General features: G+C 34.2%; 1 protein-coding gene across 1 annotated transcript in view; it reads left to right on the plus strand.

Annotated features, from left to right (window-relative positions):
• Nucleotides 1–9,336: 9,336 nt before the first annotated feature.
• LOC136975848 (patched domain-containing protein 3-like) overlaps nt 9,337–26,371 on the plus strand; it is a 34,906-nt gene continuing 17,871 nt past the window's right edge. Inside the window, exons 1-2 of the mRNA XM_067270991.1 lie at nt 9,337–10,130; nt 10,208–10,522. Coding sequence (XP_067127092.1) covers nt 9,449–10,130; nt 10,208–10,522 — 997 coding nt within the window. The 5' untranslated portion in view covers nt 9,337–9,448. The remainder of the gene's footprint in view (nt 10,131–10,207; nt 10,523–26,371) is intronic.

Raw genomic sequence — 26,371 nt, forward strand, 5'->3', positions numbered from 1 at the left:
ATTCCGGGTTCCCCAGAGCGATAGGCTGCCAGCTTGACCGCTCGGCCATCCGGCCGTCATTTAAAGTCTACTAGAAAGGTTCCATCGGATTCACCATGCTAATCATGTTACGTATAAAAACGTATACATTAACAAAATTAAAAAATCTTCGTTATCTTTGGAATGAAAGGGTTAAGATTGCACTGTTACTGGGTGAGCGACAGAAACTTAAAAATTTTGCACGACGAAACTACCTGTATCGTCATTTATATTATAGCTGATAATTAATGCAATGGCTTCTAGAATTATGCATGTACTGTATTAATGGCACAAACAATACTTTAATGGCGTATATTGTTTATTATATGGTGTATATTTTTTTAATATTACGATATCACACGGTGGATTTTTAACGATATAAAGCAAAAAATAATATAGACAAGCTTTTCAATAGATTCAACTGAATGTAAATTATATTATAGAATAAATATTCTTTAACATTAAACGTAAAGTTATAAGTAAAAAATTACATACGAAACTGTGAGATATTTAAACGAACATGTGATCGGGAAAAACTTCAGAGTTTTAATAAAATGTTAATTACCTTAATATATTATGAATTATTGTCAAAAAGGTATTAGAAAATATTATCAAATAAAATAAAATAGAGACATTGCCAAGTTCGTGATAAACAAATGGGAAAGTTGTGTTTAAATCCCACAATTTATATTCAAATAAAATAAAAATTAGGTTTTTCTTTATTCGGTGGTTGTTATAAAGATAAATAACTTTTGTTATTCAATCGAATATTTAACTTACTTGCTTACTACTCGCTGTCGTAAGTTTAATGTGACAAGGAATTGTCTCTGTGTAATCGTGTGCAGCGACAAGACAGAAAAGGGAAAGTAAAAGCTTCGTTTTCTAATGGCTAAACCAGCAAGTGATGAAATTAAAGCTGTTGTATTTCCAGAAATACATTTGAAATGCGCCAGAAATATAAAAGGATGGTAACATTTTCTAAAAATTCTACTAAATAATAATTATTTGTTTAAAGAATTTTTCTGTTCTTTAGCAAAATACTACGTGTATAGATTCTAAATTACAAATTATTTCTGACAACTTTTTAATCCACTATGAAGGTAAAGAAATATATTTTATTTCTTGGCAGTATTTCCTTCAAAGATAACCAAATGTGCATATTCACTTGGCCGGTTTGAAAACGTCACAAATACTTCTAGAAGGACGCAGAAATGATAAATTAATTTTTGCACGAACGCAAATATAAAAAATACTAGCAGGTAGGCCCGGCGTTGCTCGGGCAAAAGTAACGATAGCGAATATTAAGATTATTACGTTATAGTCAACCTTACCCGTTTTCACAAAATGCAAGAATTGGGTCCACCCAGTTTTCAGACTAACTAGAGAATTTTTAAATGGCTCAAAAAATATGTTCGATTTTTGGCAAAAACGAAAAAAACCTGCATCTGCGTCTTGCACATCGCTTTCTCTTAACACTTCCATCGTTGATGGAAGTGTTAAGCCTTAATCCTGTCTCTCTCCTCCGTGGGGAAGAATTTCGAAAAATCCGTTCTTAGTGTGGTTTTCGTGACGTAACCTAACTGTGTACCAAATTTCAACTTTCAACTCCTAACCGTTTGGGCTCTACGCTGATTTTTATTATCAACTTCTCTCGATTACACATATACATTAATGTTAAACAGTAAAATTCGTAATTACGTAACGCTGAGAACTATAAAATACCTACATTCCTGTATTAAATGTAAAGTAGCATAGTGATTTCTCTTCTACAAATTATAGAACCTTATATAATAGCTTTTGTAAAATAATTTTTAAAACCTCGCGTTTAAGTTATAATTAATTTTGTGAGGCCCGATGGTCGAGTGGACGAAGTGGAACCTACCGCTCTGGGGGAATTGGGATCTATCTGGACGGGTCGAAAAATCTACAGAAATTTTTCGGGGTTGGACCGACCAGATATGTCGATCCCATCCATCACCATTCGGCCACCCCATTGTGGGTGTAGCCGAACCCATAATGGGCTTACTAAAAGAGGTTCTTTTAGTTTTTACAGGGCAGAAAGAATGAAAAAAACGATTCTCGTTTCTTTGCCAATAAAATTTAAGTTAAGGTAAAAACTTTAATTAAATTTTAATTTTAGCTTGGAGGAAAATAGCAGACAGTTGTCTTATCGTTGGGAAGATCTGCGTTACGTCATAACCGCCGAACAACTTTCGCGTGTAGAACACCATAGAACTTCCACTTCGAAGATTCGGAATGTAAGTCAAACTTCATTTATTACCTTTTTGCTAACGTTGCAGACTTTCTCTTATTCAATCATTTATTACTCTATGCGAAATTTTCAGATGATAATACAATAGTTTATCTGAAATTGAATTTCATTTTTCTGTGCAATGTTGAACTTAGTAAGCGCTAAACATCGATCGCTTGCCGAAAAGGCACGAATTCCATTTTTAGTCGATTTGTTAGTGTTGTTTTATAACATAAGTGAATTTTTTAATTATTATTTTGCAATTGTTTAATACGTTTCTGTCGGCTTAGCAATAGGAATATTTGGACGTGTCAGGATTATGTCAATGGGTCTTTAAAATGTATTGACTAATGATCAGTTTGCTGCGTCGTATGAAAGATTGAATACAATATTTCGTCTTTATTGAAACACTTCGGGCAGAGATTTAGCGAAACCTGTTTCATGTGGATGCGGAATTTCGTTGGTTATCCAAATTCGATCGATTGATTTTGATGTAACTTCCATATTGTTCATTAACTGTTATAAGGAATCCAGAACTGATAGAAAAAATTTGGGGGTGAGACTTCGTTTTTAGCTACAGTAACGTAGCTCGAACGCGCGCAGCCAAGCGACATTGCTGAAATTCCGCGATTTTAGGGTACGTTGTTCGTAGGTTTTATTTGTTTTTGTTTGTAATTTATTATTATAGGGACGCACTGTTATGCATTTATACTTACTGTTGCCTTTTATGTAACCATTTTCCTTTAGTTGTATATATTGTACAGCAGATATCTTATTTTACTTCTTCTGCTAATATTTCGCATTTTTTGTTTACCTTGTATTATCATGTAGCTATTGACTTTTGATTTCACTGCTTATAAATGAAATCTCGTCTTATTCTTTCTTGTATTTTGTGCCTGGTTGTGCATTGCGGTGCCAGACTATGTAAGTTGTTAATTTACGTTAATAAATATATAATGAGTGAATAAATAAATGTTCGTCGGTGTCTAGAACGTCTACCACTTGGCTTATAGAATTGAGATCGTTCTCAAAATTTCCTGGACCGATTTTGATAAACGTTTTCCATTTTCCATTAATTTGGAATGAAGAACCGTACAAAAAAAAAAAAAAATGAAGTTTTGTGACTTCCATCTAGGAGTTCAGTGGTGTATGATTGGGGTAAGTGGAAGTAGTTTGCCAAAAACGGCAGGATAAAATAACCATCAATAGACATGTTTTATTTACAAACACAAAACGAAACAAATTTATTCGTTTAGGACAGCAGTTTCCAATTTTTTTTCATTAGTGTACCCCGTGACATGTCATTTCGCTAGATTGTAGCCCTCATTTAATAAATTTAGTGAGTAACCGTATTGTTAATTTGGTTAATGTTACCCTAGGTATACAAAATGGCGGCTGGTCTCTGATTCCAGCAAGGAAACAGTGGAGACGCATAATAACCTAACCTATTCTAATAAATTACTTCTATTCTAATAATTTGTTTGCTAATAATTATGGTAATTTATTAGAATAGGTTAGGTTAGGTTAGAACGTGCGTCTCCACTGTTTCCTTGCTGGAATCACAGACGAGCCGCCATTTTGTATACCTGGGGTAACAATAACTGTTAATTTTACATGTTGTAACTTTAAATTAAAAAAAAAAAAAGCTAATTTATAATGTTGATAAAAAGAATGTTCATACATTTAAAAATCAATAAATTTACAATACAAATATAATAACAAATATAAAAATTATAATAAAAATAAAATTGCACAAATAGACTAACTCGAAAGTATTTAATTTCGTATTAAAGGAGTTCAATGTGAGCCTTGTCCTCGTTTCTTCTCGCATAATTTTTTTTTGTCAGGTTCGACTGACGCGAGGTACAATCTCAAATCTGGAACTGCCTTCAGCTTATTGCGATTCTTATTTTTAATATACAGATAGGTAGAAAAAGCTCTTTTCTCTTAACCCCGCTAATAAAAAATACTTTTTTTCAAACAATACGGGGGAATATTGTTGAGAGATAATAATAATAACGGTAACACACCCCACCACGAAAAGTCCGCAGCATAGTCACTAATCAGGCATAATGGTATCCTTACTATTATTGACCGACTGCGCAACATTTCTTGATCTGTCGCATTGTACAATCGGCACCATAAGTTTTTATGTCTATTTTTGCATTTTAAAATATATAATAAGGTTTGTGATTGTTGCAAGCAGAGCCGTAAGTACGGAATGGCCAATGTGGCTCCCGCCAAAGGCGTCGATTTAATAAAGGCGCCAACGAGAAGGTTTTGGAATAATATGTATTCGAAAATAATAACACAAAAAACTTCTACAATTATATTTATATACTATTTATTATCTGTAATTTCTACGAACATGTATTTCAGAAGTAAACCACCATTATTATTTTTATTTAATAACAAAAATTTAAAAGGCGCGCTATTTTTATTCTTGGTCATAGGCGTCCAAAATCTTAATTACAACACTGGTTGCAAGGAACATTTTTACATAATAATTTTTTCATACTATTAATTTGTGATACATAACATATTATTTTTTCTGCCATAATAATCTAACTTTTTTCTGTACAACCTATCTATACAACGTAGAACTAATGAAAATGTTTCAGAACATCGTTTATCATTGTATGTCAAAAGCGGTTAACAAAGTACATCAAATAAAATCAGTATACTTTTATTTGATGCAAGGTACTTGTATACTTTATTTAACGTAGCTTATGTTGCATTTAATGCGTAATAAAATGTATTTTAAATTTTATAGAATTGTCGTCTTTGTTCTCATAAATATAACCGACACGAGTTGATAAGAAGAATAGTAATGATAAAGCGTAAAGCTTAAACGGTTACGAGTGGAAAGTTGAAATCTGATACATAGCAGCGGCGTTCCGTGCCATTTGATGATAGGGAAGCGTTTTTATTATTTCTTATAACTAACTCTACTCGGCAATTTTTTCCACAAAATCGTTAATTACTTTATCATAAAAATCGCTGATCGTCGATTCCATCAAAGTATTTTAAAACTCTTTCCTATCGAAAGTAATGCCACTGACGACAATCTTTCCTCCGACCGAGTGTTTCTTGCCAATGCTTCAATTCGCTTTGTGGATGAGAAACCGCGCTGAACAAACGCACTGGTAGACGGTAACCAACCAGTGGCTTATGGATGGAACCGTTGGAAGCGTTATACGATATTTCGGTGTGTAGCATCCACCAGGTAAACCATTTCGCCAGAGGTTGGTGCTGTGTAAAGCGAATTCTTATAATCTGGTTGCATTACACTATTCAAATATTTTCGCCGAAAAAGCTGTCCCGTATTCGACAATACCGGGCTTTCATTGAAAATATGCATATACGAATTTATATTCGAATATACGATAACAACCTTATTGTTTTTCAAATGTTTAGAAAATTGTAATAAATACATAATGCTATTATAATGAAATATTACCTTTAAGTAATTCAAAGTACGTTAAAACGTGAAAATAATCGCACGATACGTATTTATAGTTTAGAAAATTCAAGGGAAGCGGCGCTTCCACAGCTTCCGTGGACGGCACGCCACTAGTACACAGTTAGTGTACGTTATGAGAATGTACACTAAGAAGAGATTTTTCGTAATTCCCTCGAAGGAAAAAGGGAGAGGAATAAGTAGTACTTTGAATAACTCGACTTCCATTATACTATTTTTACATACGGTTCTTTTCGTTATTGCGAGAAATCGAACATAAGTTTAGACCCGTCTAAATTGTCTAAAAGTAGTCTCGGAAAGAGACCTAATTCTTGCACCCAGTTAAAACGGGTAAGATCGGCAATAATTTGATAATCTTAATCTTCGCTATTCGCTTGTGCCAGTAAATATAGGTGGCGTATGAGGTCGACCAAAATGGCTGCCACAAAGGGTATAACGTGCTTGACAACGTACGAGAGTTACTTGTGTGTTGTCTTTTTAATAACTTTTCTCTCTGTAGTTAAAACGTTTTATTCGCATTTGTATCCGACATTAATCCTAGTTGATTTCGTAGTTGTTTATGTTACAATGATTACACTTTGTGACATTTTAGAATATGTGGCTGATCGAAAAAGATGTCTTACAGACGGAGAGAAAATACTAAAACTGGTAACTTCACACCTATCCAGCTCTTTCTCAGCAAACAATTTACTTCAGTTTCACCACAGCTAATTTTGCTGAGCTTAAAATTCTTCTATACAAATGTTTTCACTCTATCTAATATAGGCCATCGTCAGGTTTAATATTATAAATGTTCCAAAATGGAACGTACCGTTTTCGAATATTTTACATATTTAAAATTCAAAAAATAATTTAACTTTAAAATAAAATGAAAGAAGTGTGTATATTAAATAAATAAATAAACAAATAAAACATAGAAAACAAAGCTAAGTGGAAAGAAATGATTTAAGGGTTTTTAAATGCCATTCTTTTTTCTATTATATATTTCCACGCTGTTGGAAGCGCATTAGCATCCATAGCATTTAGGCAACGGTTTTTCATTTTACTTTTATAAATTTCCACCTTTTCCATTTCCAACGCAATGGATAGAGAGTGCACCGTTTAAATGACTTTAGCCTCTTCCCATTTTACAATCGCTCCTTCAGTCTGTGCCATAATTGCTAATAGTGTTGTGTCCTTTGTGAAAATTGTATGTATGTTCTCGCAGACGTACCGCCAGGTTTCTTCTAGTCACACGCACATAATCTTTTTCGATTCCTAACTGTTGATTTTCAAATGGAATTTTATATACCCTAGCTTTACCTTCCTTTTTCACGCTGTCTTTATCGTTCCGTAGCAAGCTACAGATATTAGGTGCTCTTTTATAGATCATTCTCGATTTTTATAAAAAAAAAAAAAAAAAGAGCATTTGATACAATGTTGACAAACGACACAACACAATATTATCAATTATAGCACAGACTGAAGGAACGATTGTAAAATGGGAAGAGGCTAAAGTCATTTAAACGGTGCACTCTCCATCCATTGCGTTGGAGATGGAAAAGGTGGAAATTTATAAAAGTAAAATGAAAAACCGTTGCCTAAATGCTATGGATGCTAATGCGCTTCCAACAGCGTGGAAATATATAATAGAAAAAAGAATGGCATTTAAAAACCCTTAAATCATTTCTTTCTACTTAGCTTTGTTTTCTATGTTTTATTTGTTTATTTATTTATTTAATATACACACTTCTTTCAATTTATTTTAAAGTTAAATTATTTTTTTGAATTTTAAATATGTAAAATATTCGAAAACGGTACGTTCCATTTTGGAACATTTATAATATTAAACCTGACGATGGCCTATATTAGATAGGGTGAACACTTTCTATTCTAACAAACTACTTTATACCCATAGCAGCCGCCATTATGTAGTTCGCGCTAATACCGCTAGGTGTCAGATCTATCGTTGGCACAAGCGAATCGTCACTTTTTACCAAAGCAACGCCGAGCTCATATGCTAGTTCATATATATTTGTTAATTTTTGAATAGATTTGAACTGTCTTCCGAAACTTTTTCATTCATGCTTATAAATAAACAAATAAAGTATATAACGCGTGTAAACATGTCTGTCGAACACGATGGCGCGATACCCAATAAGCAGAAAAACCAAATCCCTGGGGAGCTCAGCAACAGGGACTGCATACTAATCTCAGAATAATTACTTTTTTCTCGATTTAATACAATTAAAATGACTTACAGATTTTTGGTGGTTAATTACATAGAGATTTAAATAAATCAGCAGGAGAATTCTAATTATATTCAAAACAATAAACCTGTATATAATAAACATAAATTTAAAAATTTAAGTATTAAAAATTTACTGATTAAAACATTTTTCGAACTTACATATCCTTCGTTTATTCTTCCTTGTACAATTATCGATTACAGTGGAACCTCGCTTAACGATAATGCGAAATAATGCTCAAATGTTTTATGTATAACGTTTATTCGAAAAAAAATTAAACGATATTCACTGTTAAGAAGCATGAATCATCATCTTTTCTTCTAGCGCAGAATGAACCATCCTAGAATGAAAATTAGATTTGCAGAAACAAAAGACTAAATCACAGCTAATATGTTTCATAAACACTCCAAACGATATGCCAAATTCTTGGGTTATGTAAAGGCTATAATTAAATATTTGAAATTAATAAATTTGAGTAGAGGTAGGCAGTTATGTTTCCATCTCGTGTTAAATTTAATAATTATAAATAATTAATTTTCAATTCAGACATTTCTAAAATTTAATTTGGAATCCGTCATTAAATTTAATGACCCAAGAATTTGGCATATCGTTTGGCGTGTTTATTATATAAAGGACTATGGTTGTTGATGTTTATAAGTAATATGTGTGAACACAAGTTTGGAAAAATATGAGATCGCGAGCGACGCTAAGATGCTAGCGGAACGAGTGCTAAACACAGACTGGTAGAGCATGTGCACAATTCGGGTCTTCCCCTCTCCTCATCACTCGTTATGCGAAATATCGCTCGTTAAGCGAAGCAATTTTCTACAAATTGTTTTCCTCGTTATGCAAAATACTCGTTGTGGGAGGTGCTCGTTAAGCGAGGTTTTACTGTATTATTAAGAAATCCTTATCACTAATTTCATTTGCTTTATGAATCTCTCCACTTGTTACTTCCCCTGTTGATAATACTGTTCCATAATTGGTGGATTTTTCTTCTCATGCTATTATTAATTCTTTTGTTTTCTTTTTATGTAGATATGTTCGTATAGTTGTCTTTTAAAATTCCAGTTCGATGAAAAATTTTACACTCAAACTCATGGTATGTTGACTCTTCTTAAATGCATTACAAATGAAATTTCTAATTACAGATCATTGCATAATGGAACCAGACATTGTGAGAAGAAAATTATCAACAATTTTTAAACGTTTAGGAACGGCGATTGGGAAACATCCGTATATTTTTATAATCATTCCTGTGATTATTATTCAATTGCTTCAATAACTGGAATCTTTCTACTTAATTACAAGAGAAATGTAATTAACAGTTTAAAAACCGATAGCGGGAAATCTTCTACGCAACGATTTATTGAAAAAACGTGGAAATCCGCATCAGTTTTTGATGAAATTAGATTTTCTGAAACTAAAAATAGAATTATATTATTCTTTGTAAGAAAAAACGGAGGAAATATGTTAGAAAAAAAAATTCTTCAAGAATTAAAAGTAGCTGATTTAATAGTTAAAAACTGCATTATCCAAATGTTCAATCGAACAATTGGATACGCTGATATTTGCGTTAAAGTGCGTAACAAATGCTACGAAAATGCATTTTTCGAAATAATGTCCGATGCGGAAAACGTGTTAAATGGAAAGAGAAAGTTTAAATATCCCGTAGACATGGACAACTTGACCTATTCTTATCGCTCGTATGTCTTGAATCTGGGAGGCGTTACAACCGACGGAAATGATTACGTCAAAAGTGTTAACGCCGTCCGAATGTTCTACGTAGTTAACAGAACTGATGAAGAAAAGGCTCCATTTATTGATAATTGGATAACCGAAGTATACCGACGAATAGAAAATTATAACTTTCAAACTTTCAAGTCATTAATAGATCCGCTTTGGTCTATAGAAGAAGATACTAAACTATTTCTGTACAATTTAAAATATATGATAGGAGCCTTAGTATCGTTTATCTGTATTTTCTCGATGTCGACACTCATGAGTTACAATTTGATAAGAAGCAAACCTTGGATGGGAATAGCCAGTGTTTTGTCTGCGGGCATGGCAATCGTTACTTCCTTTGGACTAATGGGATATTGCGGAGTGGAAAACACTTACTGTAATATTTGTATACCGTTCTTAGGGCTAGGTACGATCGTTTTTTAAAATTTAAATATTGTATTATAATAAACAAATGCATGATAAGAGTGCTTTATTATCTTTTAGTTACCGAAGTGGACGACAGTTTCGTGCTGATTGCGAATTGGAGAATTACCGATCCCGAAGAGCCCGTAGAAAAGCGAATGGCAGACACGTTTGCTGCAGCCGGGGTTTCAATTACCTTAACGTCAATCACCAATTTGTTTTCGTATTACATCGGAATGACTACATCAATTGTTGTTGTGAAGATCTTTTGCACTTACTCCGCAACCTGCATATTTTTCACTTATGTATTTCAAATAACGTTCTTTGCCGGATGTATGGCGTTAAGCGGGTACCGAGAAGAAAAAGGCCTTCATCCATTTACGTTCAAGTCGTATGGTAACTTTAAATGTTTTTATTATTTTATCGTATAATTCCGTGTTCCGCAACCAATATTTGTTTTCCGAAAATTTAACAAGTAATAACACTAGCAAATGTTAATGCTCTATATTACACATGCATTTAAGTGCTCTTCAATTTTTTTGAATGACATCCTTTGCAACGAAGAGCTTTTCAAAATCTGTTTAGACGAATTCTTTATTTTGCATTTATTTTGTTCTTTTACTAATTAAAGTTACTTGAGATTTTTTCTTATAAATAATCTTAATGAATTTCAATTAGGTTTGCTTTAGTTAAACAAATACAGTATAAATATTCAAGAAATATATTTTTGGGACAAAAATTTTCAAATTTTTGCGTTAAACTTTAAATTGTTCTTATATTTACATAGTGACATATTGAATAAATTATAGCGTATTTGTTTTAAGTTTAACTTTTTGGAACGCACTTTACATACGGTATCACAAAATATAATTGTTATTTTTTAAAATACTATATAAGTTACGCTTCACACTCAATATTACGTGAAATTTAGAGACCAGCGAATGATCGGGCTGAATTCTGCAGGGAGTATGCACTCAATACATCTACCTGCAACAGGCTTATATTTTAATAGTAAACATCCTAAAAACCAGTGGCGTGCCGTGACATTTGATGATACGGAAGCTGTGTTTCTGTAAGAAGCCGACTTCCAGGGGCAATCGGTTAATTGCGCGTCAGTGATGGCCTAGGGTCCATTCGTACGTGCGTGATGGCGGAAGAGACGTACCTGACAAAAACAGACAAAAAAGAAACATAAAATAAACATATACTATGTACAAAATAGTTTGCTTTAGGACAATCAGCCGTTCGGACATCCTGGGCGTCGATGTGGTTCTTCGATAGTCGATCGAAGGTGGCCCCGGAACAGTGGCGTTGACGAGTCTGTAGGGCACGGGGAAACTTCCTCTGTTGGCGTCGGGGACACGGTCTAAGTCCGAAGTGGCACGGGATACTGGTTGGCACAATAGACGAGAAACTGTTTTTTCCTTTTTTTGCGCGTTGACACACGGCATTTTGGTTATTCGGAACGTTAACCGAGTGCCGGGTGTCCTCGATTGTCAGGGATTATATTAATCTCCGTTCTTTCTTTCGTCCATTTTGATTGGTCATTCTCCCTCAATCACGCTTCCAGAGTGGTTGGTCCCTGGTTACTAAACGTAACGAGACTCTTACATGTAGTGGGAGAAAAGTCAAAATCGAAGACGAATTCGATCTTCCACCGATCATAGGACGACTTTCTTCCGCGATTTATGGTTTCTGCCTGGCAGTTTGATAGAAACAATGGGTGTCCGACTACAAACGACTTTTAGCTATGTTTTTTTAAACATTTTTTTCGCGTCTTTTGTTACGGGTCAGACCTGTCCGGTACATCACATTTCCATAAAAGTTTTAAACAAATACTGGAAATGACAAAAATAAACAATTTATGTATTTTAGTTCTAAAATACAAATAATACATACATAATACAAATTGATACGATACAAACAATGATAGAAAAACTTGTTTTTTTTTAAATTTTTTATAAACTAACTCTATTCGGCGATTTTTTCCGCAAAGTCGTTAATTACTTTATCATAAAAGTCGCTGGTCGTCGACTTCATCGGCGTATTTAAAAGCTCTTTTTCTATCGAAAGCGACGCTAGTGACAATTTTCCCTCCGACCAATGTATGAATTTGCTTCGTGGTCGAGAAACTGCGCTCAGCAGACCCACCGGTAAATGGTACCGTAAATATTAATGATATTACATCATATAATTCTTTTAGTACGTCTTTGTTCGGATCGTCATAAATTATAATACTTTTTATGTCTAAGAGTTACTTGTCAATAGGCCTATAGTCCGGTCACGGATATAAATATTGTGATTCACTACGTAATTTAGATAAATCAAAAAATTTCCCATAAAATTTACTTAATTTGTAGAATTAAAACACGCTTGGAAAATTGTTTTTCATAATAAAATTATTAACATCTAAAAGTGATAAAAATTCTAAAGTTTTTATGTCTGAAAATCTGTCAATATAATTACAGTATAATTAAAAGAAAATTATAATTAAGTATAACTTTGCAAACAAAACATGGAATACTCTTTACTTTTTAAATCTTAAACAATCCACTTAGTCAGATAGCTCCCTACCCTGTGGCTAAGGGATAGAGTCGTTGGAAGTGTTACACGTGTGTAGCATCCACCAACTAAACCGGGTGAGGTTGGTGCTCCGTAAAGCGCATGCGCCAATGCCCTCTGGCTGCCTTACACTATTCAATTCACGTTCGAATATACAATAGCAATCTTATCGTTTTTTCACACGTAGTATAGAAATTTGTAATAAGATACATAATGCAGTTATAATAAATTATTAATTTTAATTAATTCAAAGTACGTTAAAATATGAAAATTTATATTTTAGAAACTACAAGAAAAGGTCATTGAAAGATGGAAGCGGCGCTTCTACCGCTTCCAATGATGGCACGCCACTGCTAAAAACATTCAAGTGACGTCCATTGTGTACACATGCAAGATTCATTTAAAAAAAATAAATGTATACATATTGCGTAATTACAGATAAGAGATTTCAAATTGAAAATTTTTCTATTAAACAAATTTTTATATTGAATTTAAACGTAACATGTTAATCAACTTAGCATTTGGAAGTTACGGAGTGTATTTTCTACAGCAAGGATTGGACTTTCAAAATATGTATCCCACTGGTTCAAAAATATACGAAAATGCTTGGGTGTATTACAAATACTTCACTGAATATTCATTTCCTATTCACGTTATCATTAACGAGACACTCGATTATTCGGATGAAAAGATTCAGCAATCGGTAGAAGATCTCCTCAGAAGATTTGAGTCGCATCCTCACTTCGCCGATTCACGTTTGACTGTTTCTTGGCTGAAATATTACAAAAAATTTCAAAAAAATCCAATTGCTAAATATTCCTTAAGAGTCTACAACATGTCGAATAAAAACGATTTCGTTGAAGGACTTCGAGAAGTTTTCCTGCGATTTAAAGCAGCCGAGCAATTATCAAACGATTTGGTATTCAGTCCAAATGGCTCGGAAATTACTTGCAGCCGATTCTTTGTTATCACGAAAAGAATATCTAACAGAAAAATTGAGATTGCGACTATGAAGGAGTTTTCTAAAATAGCAGATGAAGCACCTTTCCCGGTTCTTATTCATAATGTATTGGCAAATATCATAGAACAGGGCATAATTATCGATGGTATAGCTAAACAACTGTTTTGGATCACTGGGTTATTGATCGCGATTGTATTTTTCAGTGCGATACCCAATATCTTGTGTTCTCTTGTCGTGGCAGTTTGTGTTGTTTCTACCACGATAGAAACATTGGGTTTCATGAGCGTGTGGGGAGTGAACTTAGATATAATATCTTTGAGTAATTTGATTCTGTGCGTCGGATTTTGCGTTAATTACCCGGCTCATATGGCGTACGCCTTTGTGACGTCAACCTGCAAAACTTCAAAAGAGAAGATGAAAGATTCGTTGTATCATGTTGGGTTTCCCATAATTCAAGGAACTCTATGTACTATTTTGGGAATACTTTTCTTATATAAAGAAGCGTACGCATTACTTACATTTCTGAAAGTTGTTTGTTTAATTACAATGGAAACCGCCTTTCACGCTTTGTTTTTTACCCCAGTCGTTCTTTCTTTGTTATTTACCTGCTCGTGTTTGCGAGAAAAAACAAATGCCAGAGGCGTAATGATGAAATTAATTGAATTAAATGTAGATCAGCAATAATAGTTAATGGATTTCTACACATGTTATCGCATATGTTAGAATTTTAATGTTTTTAATTTTCGGATACAATTAATACCGTTATTTTTTGTAGTTGTCAGTATTTTTATATTGTTTTGTTACTTAATAAAAACAATTTTATTGTGATGTCATGTATTATATACAAATTGATCTGTATTTCTTAACTGTAAAAGCTATTGCGATGTATTTTCGATAAGTATATTGCTTTGGAAACGTTTTAAAGCTGATTCTTGTCTGATTGTTCAAATTATTTGTATTACGGTTTTGGGCAATAAAATATAATTATAAAAATTCTGCCGTCGCTGACAACTGTGTTCAATCCGGTCTTTCGAGATTTCAATAAATATTCTTCAGGTATTATTAAAATAAACTTACACGAACATTTAAAAATTATAAAAACTTCAAGAGATATTAAACATAATTTAAATAATGGATTTACTTTAAGTGAAACCTGGCAATTCTTCTTAATATAATTGAAGATTTTAGTGAAAAATGTTCAGAAGTCAAGTCACAGAAATTAAGAAATTACGAAATAAAATTTCAAAGTTTTTCTCAAATATTACTAATAACATTTTGGCACGTGAAATTATATTCATCAAATAATCCAACACATCACTATTTTTCAGTTTAGTTGATTAATATAATAAAAGTAAAAAAATAAAGTGCAGACTTGTGCAATTCTTTACAAAATATTTCAAACGTTAACTAGTAATGATCTTGCAATTCTAAAAACTTATTTTTAAGTTATTGTGCATAAACAAATACACATAAAAACAAGTACAATACTCCCGTTCGCACCGAGCATTTCAATGCAGATTGTGACCGAGGTCGGCGACTATGCCTTGGTGCGACCTCTCTCGACCGTTTCAATCTCGACTGAAACGCGGTTCAATCGCTATTGACTCGAGAGTTCTTGAAACTAGATCCAGTGATAAGACAGATCCCACAATCCCACGCGCGCGGAAAATACAAGATTGCGGTGGAACACGTGTCGGACTGTTGACAGAGAAATAAAAAAGATACTGTATTTGGAGAGACGATGACATCTGTCTATTATTAGATAAATGGCAAGAAAAAGTACTGTATTTATTTCTAACTAAAACTTCCGTTTTATTTGTTGGTGTTCGTGACTTACCGCGTAGTTATGTTAGTTTTATCATCTCGTGTAATAGCCGGGTTGTTCTCAAGCGGACTGCCTGTGCGAACAGCACGACGTTCGACTAGCGACAGTCACAATCCAGACTGTAGGTAAATCGAGATCGAAGTGAGTCGTGGATTGTGTGCGAACGTAGTATTAGGATTTTCATAAACAGTTTGAAAACACAACAAATTAATGAGTGTTTTCGTTTGGTCATTTTCAGTCTCGGTGATTGTCTGTTTTCTTTCCATTTTTGATTAGACCTGTTAGATTCTGATGGAAATGACATTTGGCTACCTTGTTATCAACATACTGAAAAAGCTTGATAAATAGATTGGACTTTTTTGTCTGCAAGCTTATTCTTACCATTACAGTTGTAATGAGGTAGCTCTTGTTAACCCTTCTCTGTTGCTTCTATAATATCAGTAGTAGTGATTCGATACACTTGCGGTATAGGTAAGAAATGTAGGCTTTTAGGCTTTCGGCGCACGTTCGGGTATATTTTATTTTATTATATAAGATTTACCTGTAATAATTTTATAAAATTGATCTGTAATTAATAAATAACTCTTGATTAAATGTCTTTTGTCCGTTCTTCTGCTTGTAAAAGGCTGATTGCGACTTGATCGACACCTACAAAAACTAAAGATCGACTAACGTAGTGGTTCGAACAGTGTTCGATCGAATGTCGACTCGTTTGCTGTTATGGTGATATCATGTAAGAAACATGATTAGTCAATTTGAACTGGTAACGAACGCCGCCCGTGGAAAGATCGTTGAGCAACACTCGGTTAAATCTTGAATGGGTAGCCCATGCGTTTCTAGATGGAGTCTGTTGGCGGCAAAATCACGCGATCTGACGGGTGTGAAATAGGGCTATGACTAGCAGAGTCGCTGATTGGTCGGCCGACAGATGTCGACAACTATATAAGGTCCACGTTGAAGCAGGAAATTCAAGTTCTGGATCACAGACTTTGATCCGTCTCGCTAAGCTTGTTCTTCGATAGCCGAAGAAAGTGCCACAGCTAGACTACTACTACTCGTCGGTCTTAAAGTGTCTTCCTGACAGACATGTTAGGGAGATAAGAACTGTTAGACCTTTTCATTGTGTTGTTGGTGTACGAAAGGTCGCCAATTGTGAAACTGTATATGTTCTCAACTTGAGCAATTATCGATAAGTTCATTAATTGTTTTCGTGGTTCTTAGGAAACATGTTTCGTATCTCAAATCTCCCTACATTACTTCCCTTTATTCGTAATTAAACTTTCAAAGTAACTGTGTTAAAAGGGTATTTACTTAACTATTATTGAAATTCCTGTTGTTTAAATAAATATTATTTATTTTAAAAATGTATTTAATTTTTAATGTTGTCAAACATACAATAGCCGATGACTTGTCTGTCGTTGCAACTTTCTAACTTGACAGTTTCTTTGATCAAAACAGACTTTTCATATATTTAAATTGGCGAGAGAGATACCATTGAGTAAATCTACTACTAGAAACAGGATCTTAGAGAATTTATTTTATTTTCTCTATTGTAACAAAAGCCAATGTTTGTCTTGATTATCAACACCCCAAGAAAATGCAAACGATACTCTTGACCGTTTCAGAAATCGAAAAAATTCCACAAATTATAATCGGGAATATGATTCAAATATGTAATCATACATTCTCGACCATGGGCAAGGGAATTATTGATGAAATACTGTATTCCAGTGTTATACAAACTGTGTTCAACAGAACCCTGGGTTTCACAAAAAGTTATAAAGTGTTTCATAATCATACATGAAATATTCACCAAAAAAATAAAAATAAAAAATAAGGCATTCTGAATTGACCGAACGAGCCTGCAGTGTCCGTGGCTATGCACTGGCTGCAAGATCGATGCATGACTAGTAGTGCGAATGGGGGGTGTGGGGGAGCATAATACTGCTCGAGTTCAAACTATCATCGATGTGCGTGTTCATTCGACAACCGGTTACATATGAATTCGAGTATTTGTGCTAGCCGTGAATAGTAGACATTTCAACCTGCTTACCGTAATTAAAGTGTGTGTAAATTGTACTTTTATAATTTGGCTGTTATTTATTCTGCAAGGCCGTGTTAATTATTTTTCCTGTAACCTATACTTGTCATAAAAGTATTCGAGGTGAGCCTTTTGTAATTCTAGTGCTTTAATCATAAAATTTATATAATTTTAATAAACCCATTACAGATGGATTTCTGGGTAAAAACTGGATAATTGAAAAGAAATACAGCCACAGCCACGACAAGAAATGACAAAAGGGCTTCCAATTTATCTTCTGAAACAGAAGAACATTTACCTGATGCGAATATATGTAAATCATCAAAAGGCAGTACGAAAAAGCGGAAATATGATGGAAACTATTCAGCTTTTGGGTTTACTTGGACAGGAAATTAAGATGAATCGAATGGCTCATGAAAAAGTTGTTAGTAACAGGAGTTTAAATCCAGCCAAACAAAAGAGACATTCGGTATTGAATCATCCATATCTACGTAATAAAACTATTAAGTACTTTCAACGTAAACATGAAGATCTAATAAGCAGAAAAGAAAGAAAGCGTTTTCTATTATCATTATCAGAAAACATGTATTTACATGTTTTCTGATAATGAAGCATCTCTTGAGATATCTTTTCGAATTATCAGTAGTTATCGAATCGCTAGAGAGGGCGAAAAATTAATAAAACTTTGTCTTATAGATGTAATTTCCTGCAAACTAGAAGATAATTTTATTAAAGACATTAATAGAATATCACCTTTTGATACTATAGTGGCAAGGCGAATAAAAGAAATGACACTATACTGTGAACATGAACGTTTGTGTCGTTTAAAATCTTTTTTGCAACGTTTCACGTTTCAATTAGATGAATCTACAGATGTTGCTAGTTTAGTTATTTTCATTGTATTGGTTCGTTACGTATCTAATTCTGCCATCTAAGAAGATATGCTTTTTTGTAAACCACTCGGAGGAAGAACTACTAGAGAAGAAGTTTTTAGACTTATTAATTCATAAGTGCAAGAACAGAACTAAGCTGGGACTTATGTTCACACATTTGCACTGATGGCGCAAAATATTTATTATGCCGACAAAATGAAACCATATCACGAATTATTGAAATAGCATTACATATTGAACATTTCAATGTTGTCTTCGTCGTCATCAGTTAGCAGCGAAGAGAATACCAAAAACATTAATTAAAGAACAATTTGGATGATGCAGTGCAGATAATTAGTTTTATAAAAGAAATTAAATTCAGGATTATTTAGTCTACTATGAGAAAAACTATCTAGTCTTGTTGATACATGCTTAAGTGAGAGGTTATTGTGTGAATTGTATGCAAATAATAAATGTCACCATGGGAGAAATCTTTAAGGAATAATTTTTTCAATTTTTTACGATGAAAATTTAATTTAATTTAATCTGAATAAATTTGGTCCATTTGCATGTAATCATTAATAAACCATTACTTATATTAACAGTTAAATTGTCACTTTCCAGAATCTGTCAGTGGAAAATCGGAATAATTCTACACCTTTGGCTGACGAATTGTTACAACTTGGAACTGAATACCAAACTATTGTTAGACAATAGATAACAAAAAATTCAACTAATTGAAATAAAAACAAACAAGTAACTAAATTCGCTCTAGAAACATCGTGCACACAACCTGAAAGGAGCCAATATGATGACTGTCGCGACGCATCACGGTATCGTGTCCAAGTCCAAAGTCTATAAACCTTGCATTTTGTGAGTTACACGTATCGCCATCTATTGGAAAAAAAGTTAATAGAATAATTATCTAAATATAATTCTTACAAAATAAAGATATAATTTTAAAAACTATATATTATATTCACCGAGTTACTGCGACAATGTTATAGTGCGAAATAGACGCGCCATTAATTACGCCATTACTACTACTAATGGAACGTAGCACTTGCCTGCGTGGAGTGTGTATTTACGGATATTTGATTCGTTGGCAGATTCCTATTGATATTCGGTTGCAAATGGTACGGTTTCATAGAGTTAATATTAGTAAAAAATGGGATATCTTAAATTTTTCAAGAGATTGTATTTACAATTAATTTCTGTTTGATCAACGAAATTGTGCCATTCCATACCACCCGACATTATCTATATATTTTGAGCACTTCCAGTCACAATTCCCGTTTTCAAACCATATAAAAATGTAGTAGTTGTTCTTTCAAAGTACCGTGCCTTCACTTCGTCAATCTTTCTGCAGAAGAGTCACTCCTTCCTGTCACTGCAAAAACCCCACACACAAGAAAATATACTTTTCAGTTTAATATCAAACTCTTCACTAAATATGAAATTGTACTACACTTAAAAAAACATTATGTAGTGAATGATTTTTGCGTGTCCTATATATTTAATATTTATTCAGTAAATTATATACACATAATTACATTCAGTTAAAATATTAAAACACATCTAAAAATAGATTTTTCTCGTCTTTTGTTTTTAATTTACGAACCACAAAAATATTATTAAACAGAACAGTTATTAAAAAGTAATTCACGAATTTTTAATATGTTTGTTTAGTTATGGCAACGGAACACTTGGGCGATGTCTTCTGGGAGGTCTTTTAAAGAAAATCGGACTCTATTTATGAGTTACAGATGTGGAGAAAACCAAGAAAACTTCACGTAACCAGTCCATCCGAGCGAGGCGCGAATCCACGACCGCATTTCCGGTGTTCGGGGTATGAAGACCGCTTAGCCACTGGTGGGCTAGTTATTAATTTGAATTATTCAGAATTTTTAATTCTTTTCTAAAAAATTTTTATTACGGATTTGTTAACTTTTACGCTAAAAATGTGACCTGGCAGATGGGCTCCGTTGTTTAGATGAAGACGTTGTCTGTGCCTTGGGTTTTCAGAATGGATCTGCTTTTGAATTTGTTAAGTTTCGGAGGCTCTAGACTATCAGAGGCTTTGAGCGCCCAGTTCTTCCCATTCTGCGATGATCCGACACCGATATGTAAAACGTGACATTCTTTAATGCTCGATAAATAAAGTCATTACTACACAATTGACGTAAGATGTAGTTAGTTAAAAACCTCTTTCCTACTGTGTCAATACTTCATGTATAGTTTTGTTTCATGCTACGATTTCCAGTGTAAAGGTTCTCATTCGCTGCACTTGTCACTTATAGGTAAAGAAAGCGTTGATGAATGTTGATATGATTCTTGGTCATTGTCTATAAGAAATGGTACAATATCGACGACTGTGAGACAAGTTGCGATTAAAATTTTTAAGCTTATAATTTCAGCTTTTAGCTGAAAGCTTTGAAGCAACTAAAATGTAATAATGCCTGGAAACCAATTCTAATTAATTTAATAATTTCAGTATCAACAGTGCAAATATTCATTCATCCATCTGGTCATTAATACCCTAACACGAGTAGCTCGTAAAACAAAGTATAAAATCACGACTACACAGTTCAAAATATAAATGAAAAATAGAGAATGTTAACTCGATAATTCCAAGTAAATTAGCCTAAGACGGAATATACTTAATTTATTAAACGTATGTTAAGTGGTTTAAAAACGACATACTCGTGATAAATCAGAATCGTTTTGTATACAAACTGCACGTTATAAGTATGACTTACAATACTGCCAGCTACTAGCAAGTACTGCGGCATATGCTGTGTATGAGTAATTTTTTGCAACAAAGGTGTTTTACTTCACGCCTGTCGTACAAAACGCTTGCAACAATCAAAAGCGCATTCTACAACAGATTTCAGGTGCTCGTTATATCTGATAAGTTTCTTATCGTCAGAGCTCCACCGTTTAACCGAATAACATTTGACTATCAAAATGTAACAGAAAAAACTTTTATGCGAAATATAATGTTTATCAAATTCGAACACAGGGTGGCTTAATTAAGACCTGGTTCGGTAGAAGTGATTTCCAGATTTCTGGAACGCAAATATCTAAAGATATTCCAGAAAAATATGAAGGCCTATCTCTATATAAAGCTGTGACGAAGAAATAAAGTTTAGGGGACGATAATTTTCCAATTGTGAGTGTATAGCATCAAATAAAAAATGTGAATAAAGTGTTGTGTAAGAAGGTAACAAGTTGAATAGTAATCTTTGGGCATCGCATGCAATTGCTCGACACCCCACGTTAATTTATGCACAGACCGGTATTAAACACTAACTTTCTCATCACCTGTCTGTTAAGTAGGCCAAGCGCATTACTTTAACCAAGGACCTGTAAGACGGGCTACGCGACAGAAACATAAACATGTTTGCACGCTTAAAATAGCGTACGATTTGAGGATACTTTTTAAAATATTGATGAAATATATATAAATATAAGTATGGTTATAATTTATGAAGCACGAGTTATACCTTTATAACAAATAAATCTTAACCATATTTAAATATAGATAGAGTATATTTACAACGTAGAAAAAGGAAATGTTTTAGAACATCGTTTATCATTGTATGTCAAAAGCGGTTAACAAAGTACATCAAATAAAATCAGTATACTTTTATTTGATGCAAGATACTTGTATACTTTATTTAACGTAGCCGATATTGTATTTCATGCATAATAAAATGTATTTTAAATTTTATAGAATTGTCTTCGTTCTCATATATATAACCGACACGAGTTGATAAGAACAATAGTAATGATAAAGCGTAAAGCTTAAACGGTTAAGAGTGGAGAGTTGAAATCTGATACATAGCAGCGGCGTGCCGTTCCAATTGATGTTATGAGTAGTAGTCAAATGGACCACTCTAATCACAGAATTCTCATAGGATAACATGTATGTCTCATTCTAATTACAAAAATTTCAATTTTCATATGATAACATGTATGTCCCACTCTAATCACAAAAAATTCCCATAGGATAACATGTATGTCCCACTCTAATCACAAAATTCTAATAGGATAACATGTATGTCCCACTCTAATCACAAAATTCTAATAGGATAACATGTATGTCCCACTCTAATCACAAAATTTCCCGTAGGATAACATGTATGGGCAGCACTAATCACAAAATTTTCGAGTAAAAAAATTTGTGATTAGAGTAAGACATATCGAATCTAAAAATTATTTAGGTTAGCAAAATTATTTACTCGAAAATTTTGTGATCAGTGCTGCCCATACATGTTATCCTACGGGAAATTTTGTGATTAGAGTGGGACATACATGTTATCCTATGGGAATTTTTTGTGATTAGAGTAGGACATACATGTTATCTTATGGGAATTGAAATTTTTGTGATTAGAATGGGACATACATGTTATCCTATGAGAATTTTGTGATTAGAGTGGCCCATTTGACTACTACTGATATGGATGCGTTTATATTATTTCTTATAAACTAACTTTATTCGGCAATTTTTTCCATAAAATGGGGATACTATAGATTACCACCTATAGAATTTCGGGACGTTGAGTATATATCTGAACTGAGGGGACCGAGATGAGTTCAACGATACCCTACTGTTATCATACTTTTTTAATGCTTTCCTGCAGACAGCACCGCAGTTGCTAGTGCTGCCATCTCGCGGTAAAGTCTGAAAACAAAAAAAGCACTCTGAAAGACAAAAAATTGCACGAACAGTCGAATGCCACTTTTTTTTATTTTGTTCAAGAACTACCGTGAATCAATAACTAGTGATGTTAAACAATAGGCGGCCTGCAGGCGGCACCTCTCTCGTGGAGAGTCCGTCGGGAGCACGAACAGTGAAACGCCAGTTCCTCTTTTCCTTTTGTTCAAGCATCGCGACTCCCTATCGCGAGCGTGCTGTCGGCTCATAGTACTAGTCATCCAAGAGCGATGACGAGACTGAGGAGCCGTAGCTTCCGAGGTCGACGAGCGCGAAAGGTGTGCAAAAAGAACTAAACTCGAATTGTAGACGATCAGTGTTCTCGTGGATAAACATCTGCCTTTTTTGAAGGTATATATGGGCGACTTGCCGAACTGCTTGTTAAACACGCGATAGGCTTAGCGGAGAGCGCGACGCGACTCCCGATCATCGCGCGATCGCCCAAAAAAGTATGATAACTTTCTTATTTTATTCCTCCGGCCCAAAAGTAGGGTACCGTTGAACTCGTCTCGGTCCTCTAAGTTTAAACATATACTCAAAGTCGCAAAATTCCATAGGTCTAATATATAGTACACCATAACATTATCATAAAAATAGCTGATTGTCGATTCTACAAAAGTATTTTAAAGCTCTTTTCTATCGAAAGCAATGCTACTGACAACAATCTTTCCTGTGACTGAGTGTTTCTTGCCAATGTATCAACTCGCTTTGTGGATGAGAAACCGCGCTGAACAAACGCACTGGTAGATGGTAACCTACAAGTGGCTTATGGATGGAACCATTGAAAGCGTTATACAATATTTTGGTGTGTAGCATTCACCAGGTAAACCATTTCGCCAGAGGTTGGTGCTGTGTAAAGCGAATTTTTATAATTCGGTTGCATTACACTATTCAAATATTTTCGCGGGGAAAGCTGTTTCGTATTCGACAATACCGGGCTTTCATTGAAAATATGCATATACGAATTTATATTTGAATATACAATAGCAATCTTATTGTTTTTCACGTTTAGAAATTTGTAATAAATACATAATGCGATTATAATAAAATATTAATTTTAAATAATTCAAAGTACATTAAAACATGAAAATAATCGCACGATATGTATTTATATTATAGTTTAGAAAATTCAAGGAAAGCAGCGCTTCCACAGCTTCTGTGGACGGCACGCCACTGTTACACAGTTAGTGTACTGTACGTTATGAGAATGTGCACTAAAAAGGGATTTTTCGTAATTCTCCTCGAAGGAAAAAGGGAGAGGAATAAGTAGTACTTTGAATAACTCGGTTTCCTTTGTACTACTTTTAGATGCGGTTTTTTCGTTATTGCGAGAAATCGAACATAAGTTTAGACCCGTCTAAATTGTCTAAAAGTAGTCTCGGAAAGAGACCTAATTTTTGCACCCAGTAAAAACGGGTAAGATCGGCAATAATTTGATAATCTTAATCTTCGCTATCGTCACTTTTTACCAAAGCAACGCCGAGCTCATATGCTAGTTCATATATATTTGTTAATTTTTGAATAGATTTGAACTGTCTTCCGAAACTTTTTCATTCATGCTTATAAATAAACAAATAAAGTATATAACGCGTGTAAACATGTCTGTCGAACACGATGGCGCGATACCCAATAAGCAGAAAAACGAATTCCCTGGGGGCCCCAGCAACAGGGGATCGCAAACCAATCTTTTACAAGAAAATATTTTCGTAAAAACCTCCTTCGAAATAAAATGCTTAAAGTCACTACCGTACATGGGATTTCCTATTTCAAATTTGTCATTCTGATTCGTCTCAACGTGTAGAAATCGGACCCGTAAAAACGTAAACTCGTCTAAACAATAATAAATTTCGAAACTGGAAAATTTATTTCGAAAAATATTATAAGACGAAAACGTGTCTAATGCGAAAAATTAATACTTTTGTGGGAAACGCCGGGAGGTAGGACGGAGTCGTACCTCCTTTTTGTCGGCGAATAGGTCGGCAAGACCCACCCCACTGTCAAGGATGGCTAATTTTTCGCGATATTCCGACTCGTCGGGATAGGTTAATGAATTGTCAGGTCGAGTGGAGGGGTGTGTCTAGGGTTGTCGATAAGAAAAGGCAATATCCGTAATAACAGGACAACACAGATAATGGTTTATTAGAATATAAAAACTACTACAGAGAAGCTACGCATCCTGTCCCTAATCGCGGGAGAGAGAGAGTTCACAATCGTTTGGGGAATCATACCTTGTCGATGTATCGATAGCGATCGCCGGTTGTTCTTCGGCGGCGTCGGTGGGCTCGGGCGGTGGGTGGAAGGGTGGTCAGGCTCGTCTTCGGCGGCGTCGGCGTCTTCGAGTGGGCCCTCGCTTTCGACTCGGTCTCGACGGTACGTTTGTCGTCGTCCTAGGTTCAGCCACCCCGTTCTCAGATAGTTCCCCTCCTATTTATACTCCCGATCGCGTCCGCTACGATCGCCAATCGCGACTGAGGGTGATGATTCGGGCTCCGTGACTCAGAAGTCAGATCCAGAGAGGAGGGAAGCGAGTTTGACGGCGGAAGACTGTACATCCTTCGAATCTTGATCGCTATCTCTGATCTTGATCGTTATCTTTCGAGAGGTTTGAAAAATAAAATTTGAAAATCGGTTGGGCCGGTTTAACCCGGTCGTCACACTTTTATAGAGATCGGTTGCTTAAGTTAATCTGTGTGGAACGAAATTTCCTGTATAGTCACTTATAATATACATGATAATTAATGCAGTAGCTTCTAGCATTATGCCTGTACGAATTCGACGAACAATAGACTAACAATGTATATTATTTAGTTTTTTTTTAATATTATGATATCACGCCTGGGCATTTTATAAGTAGAAGGGAAAGGAGGATGTAAATAAGCTTTCTAATATATTCACTTGAATGTTAGTTACACTATAGAATAAATATTCTTTATCATTACAAATAAAATATCTTATTTTTAGAATAAATAATGTATATACCTCTGAGATATAATACAAGACATTTAATCAGGAAAATACTTCAGAATTTTAGTAAAATATTAATTATCTATAAAACATTTACAAATAAAAAAAAACTGAAGACATTGCGAATTTGAAAACACGTCTACATCGGACGAACGTGAGAAACAAAGAAGAAAGTATTATCTATATTGTGAAATTTTTAAGCAAGTATAGTATAAAATTTAGATTGTCCTTGAGGAATTTTTGTGTCCTTTAAGAAAGAAACTACGCTTATAGATTCTAAAGTAGAAATACTTTTGACAA

The sequence above is a fragment of the Centruroides vittatus genome, unplaced genomic scaffold (assembly GCF_030686945.1).
Source record: "Centruroides vittatus isolate TY-2023 unplaced genomic scaffold, ASM3068694v2 contig_390, whole genome shotgun sequence".
Taxonomy (NCBI): domain Eukaryota; kingdom Metazoa; phylum Arthropoda; class Arachnida; order Scorpiones; family Buthidae; genus Centruroides; species Centruroides vittatus.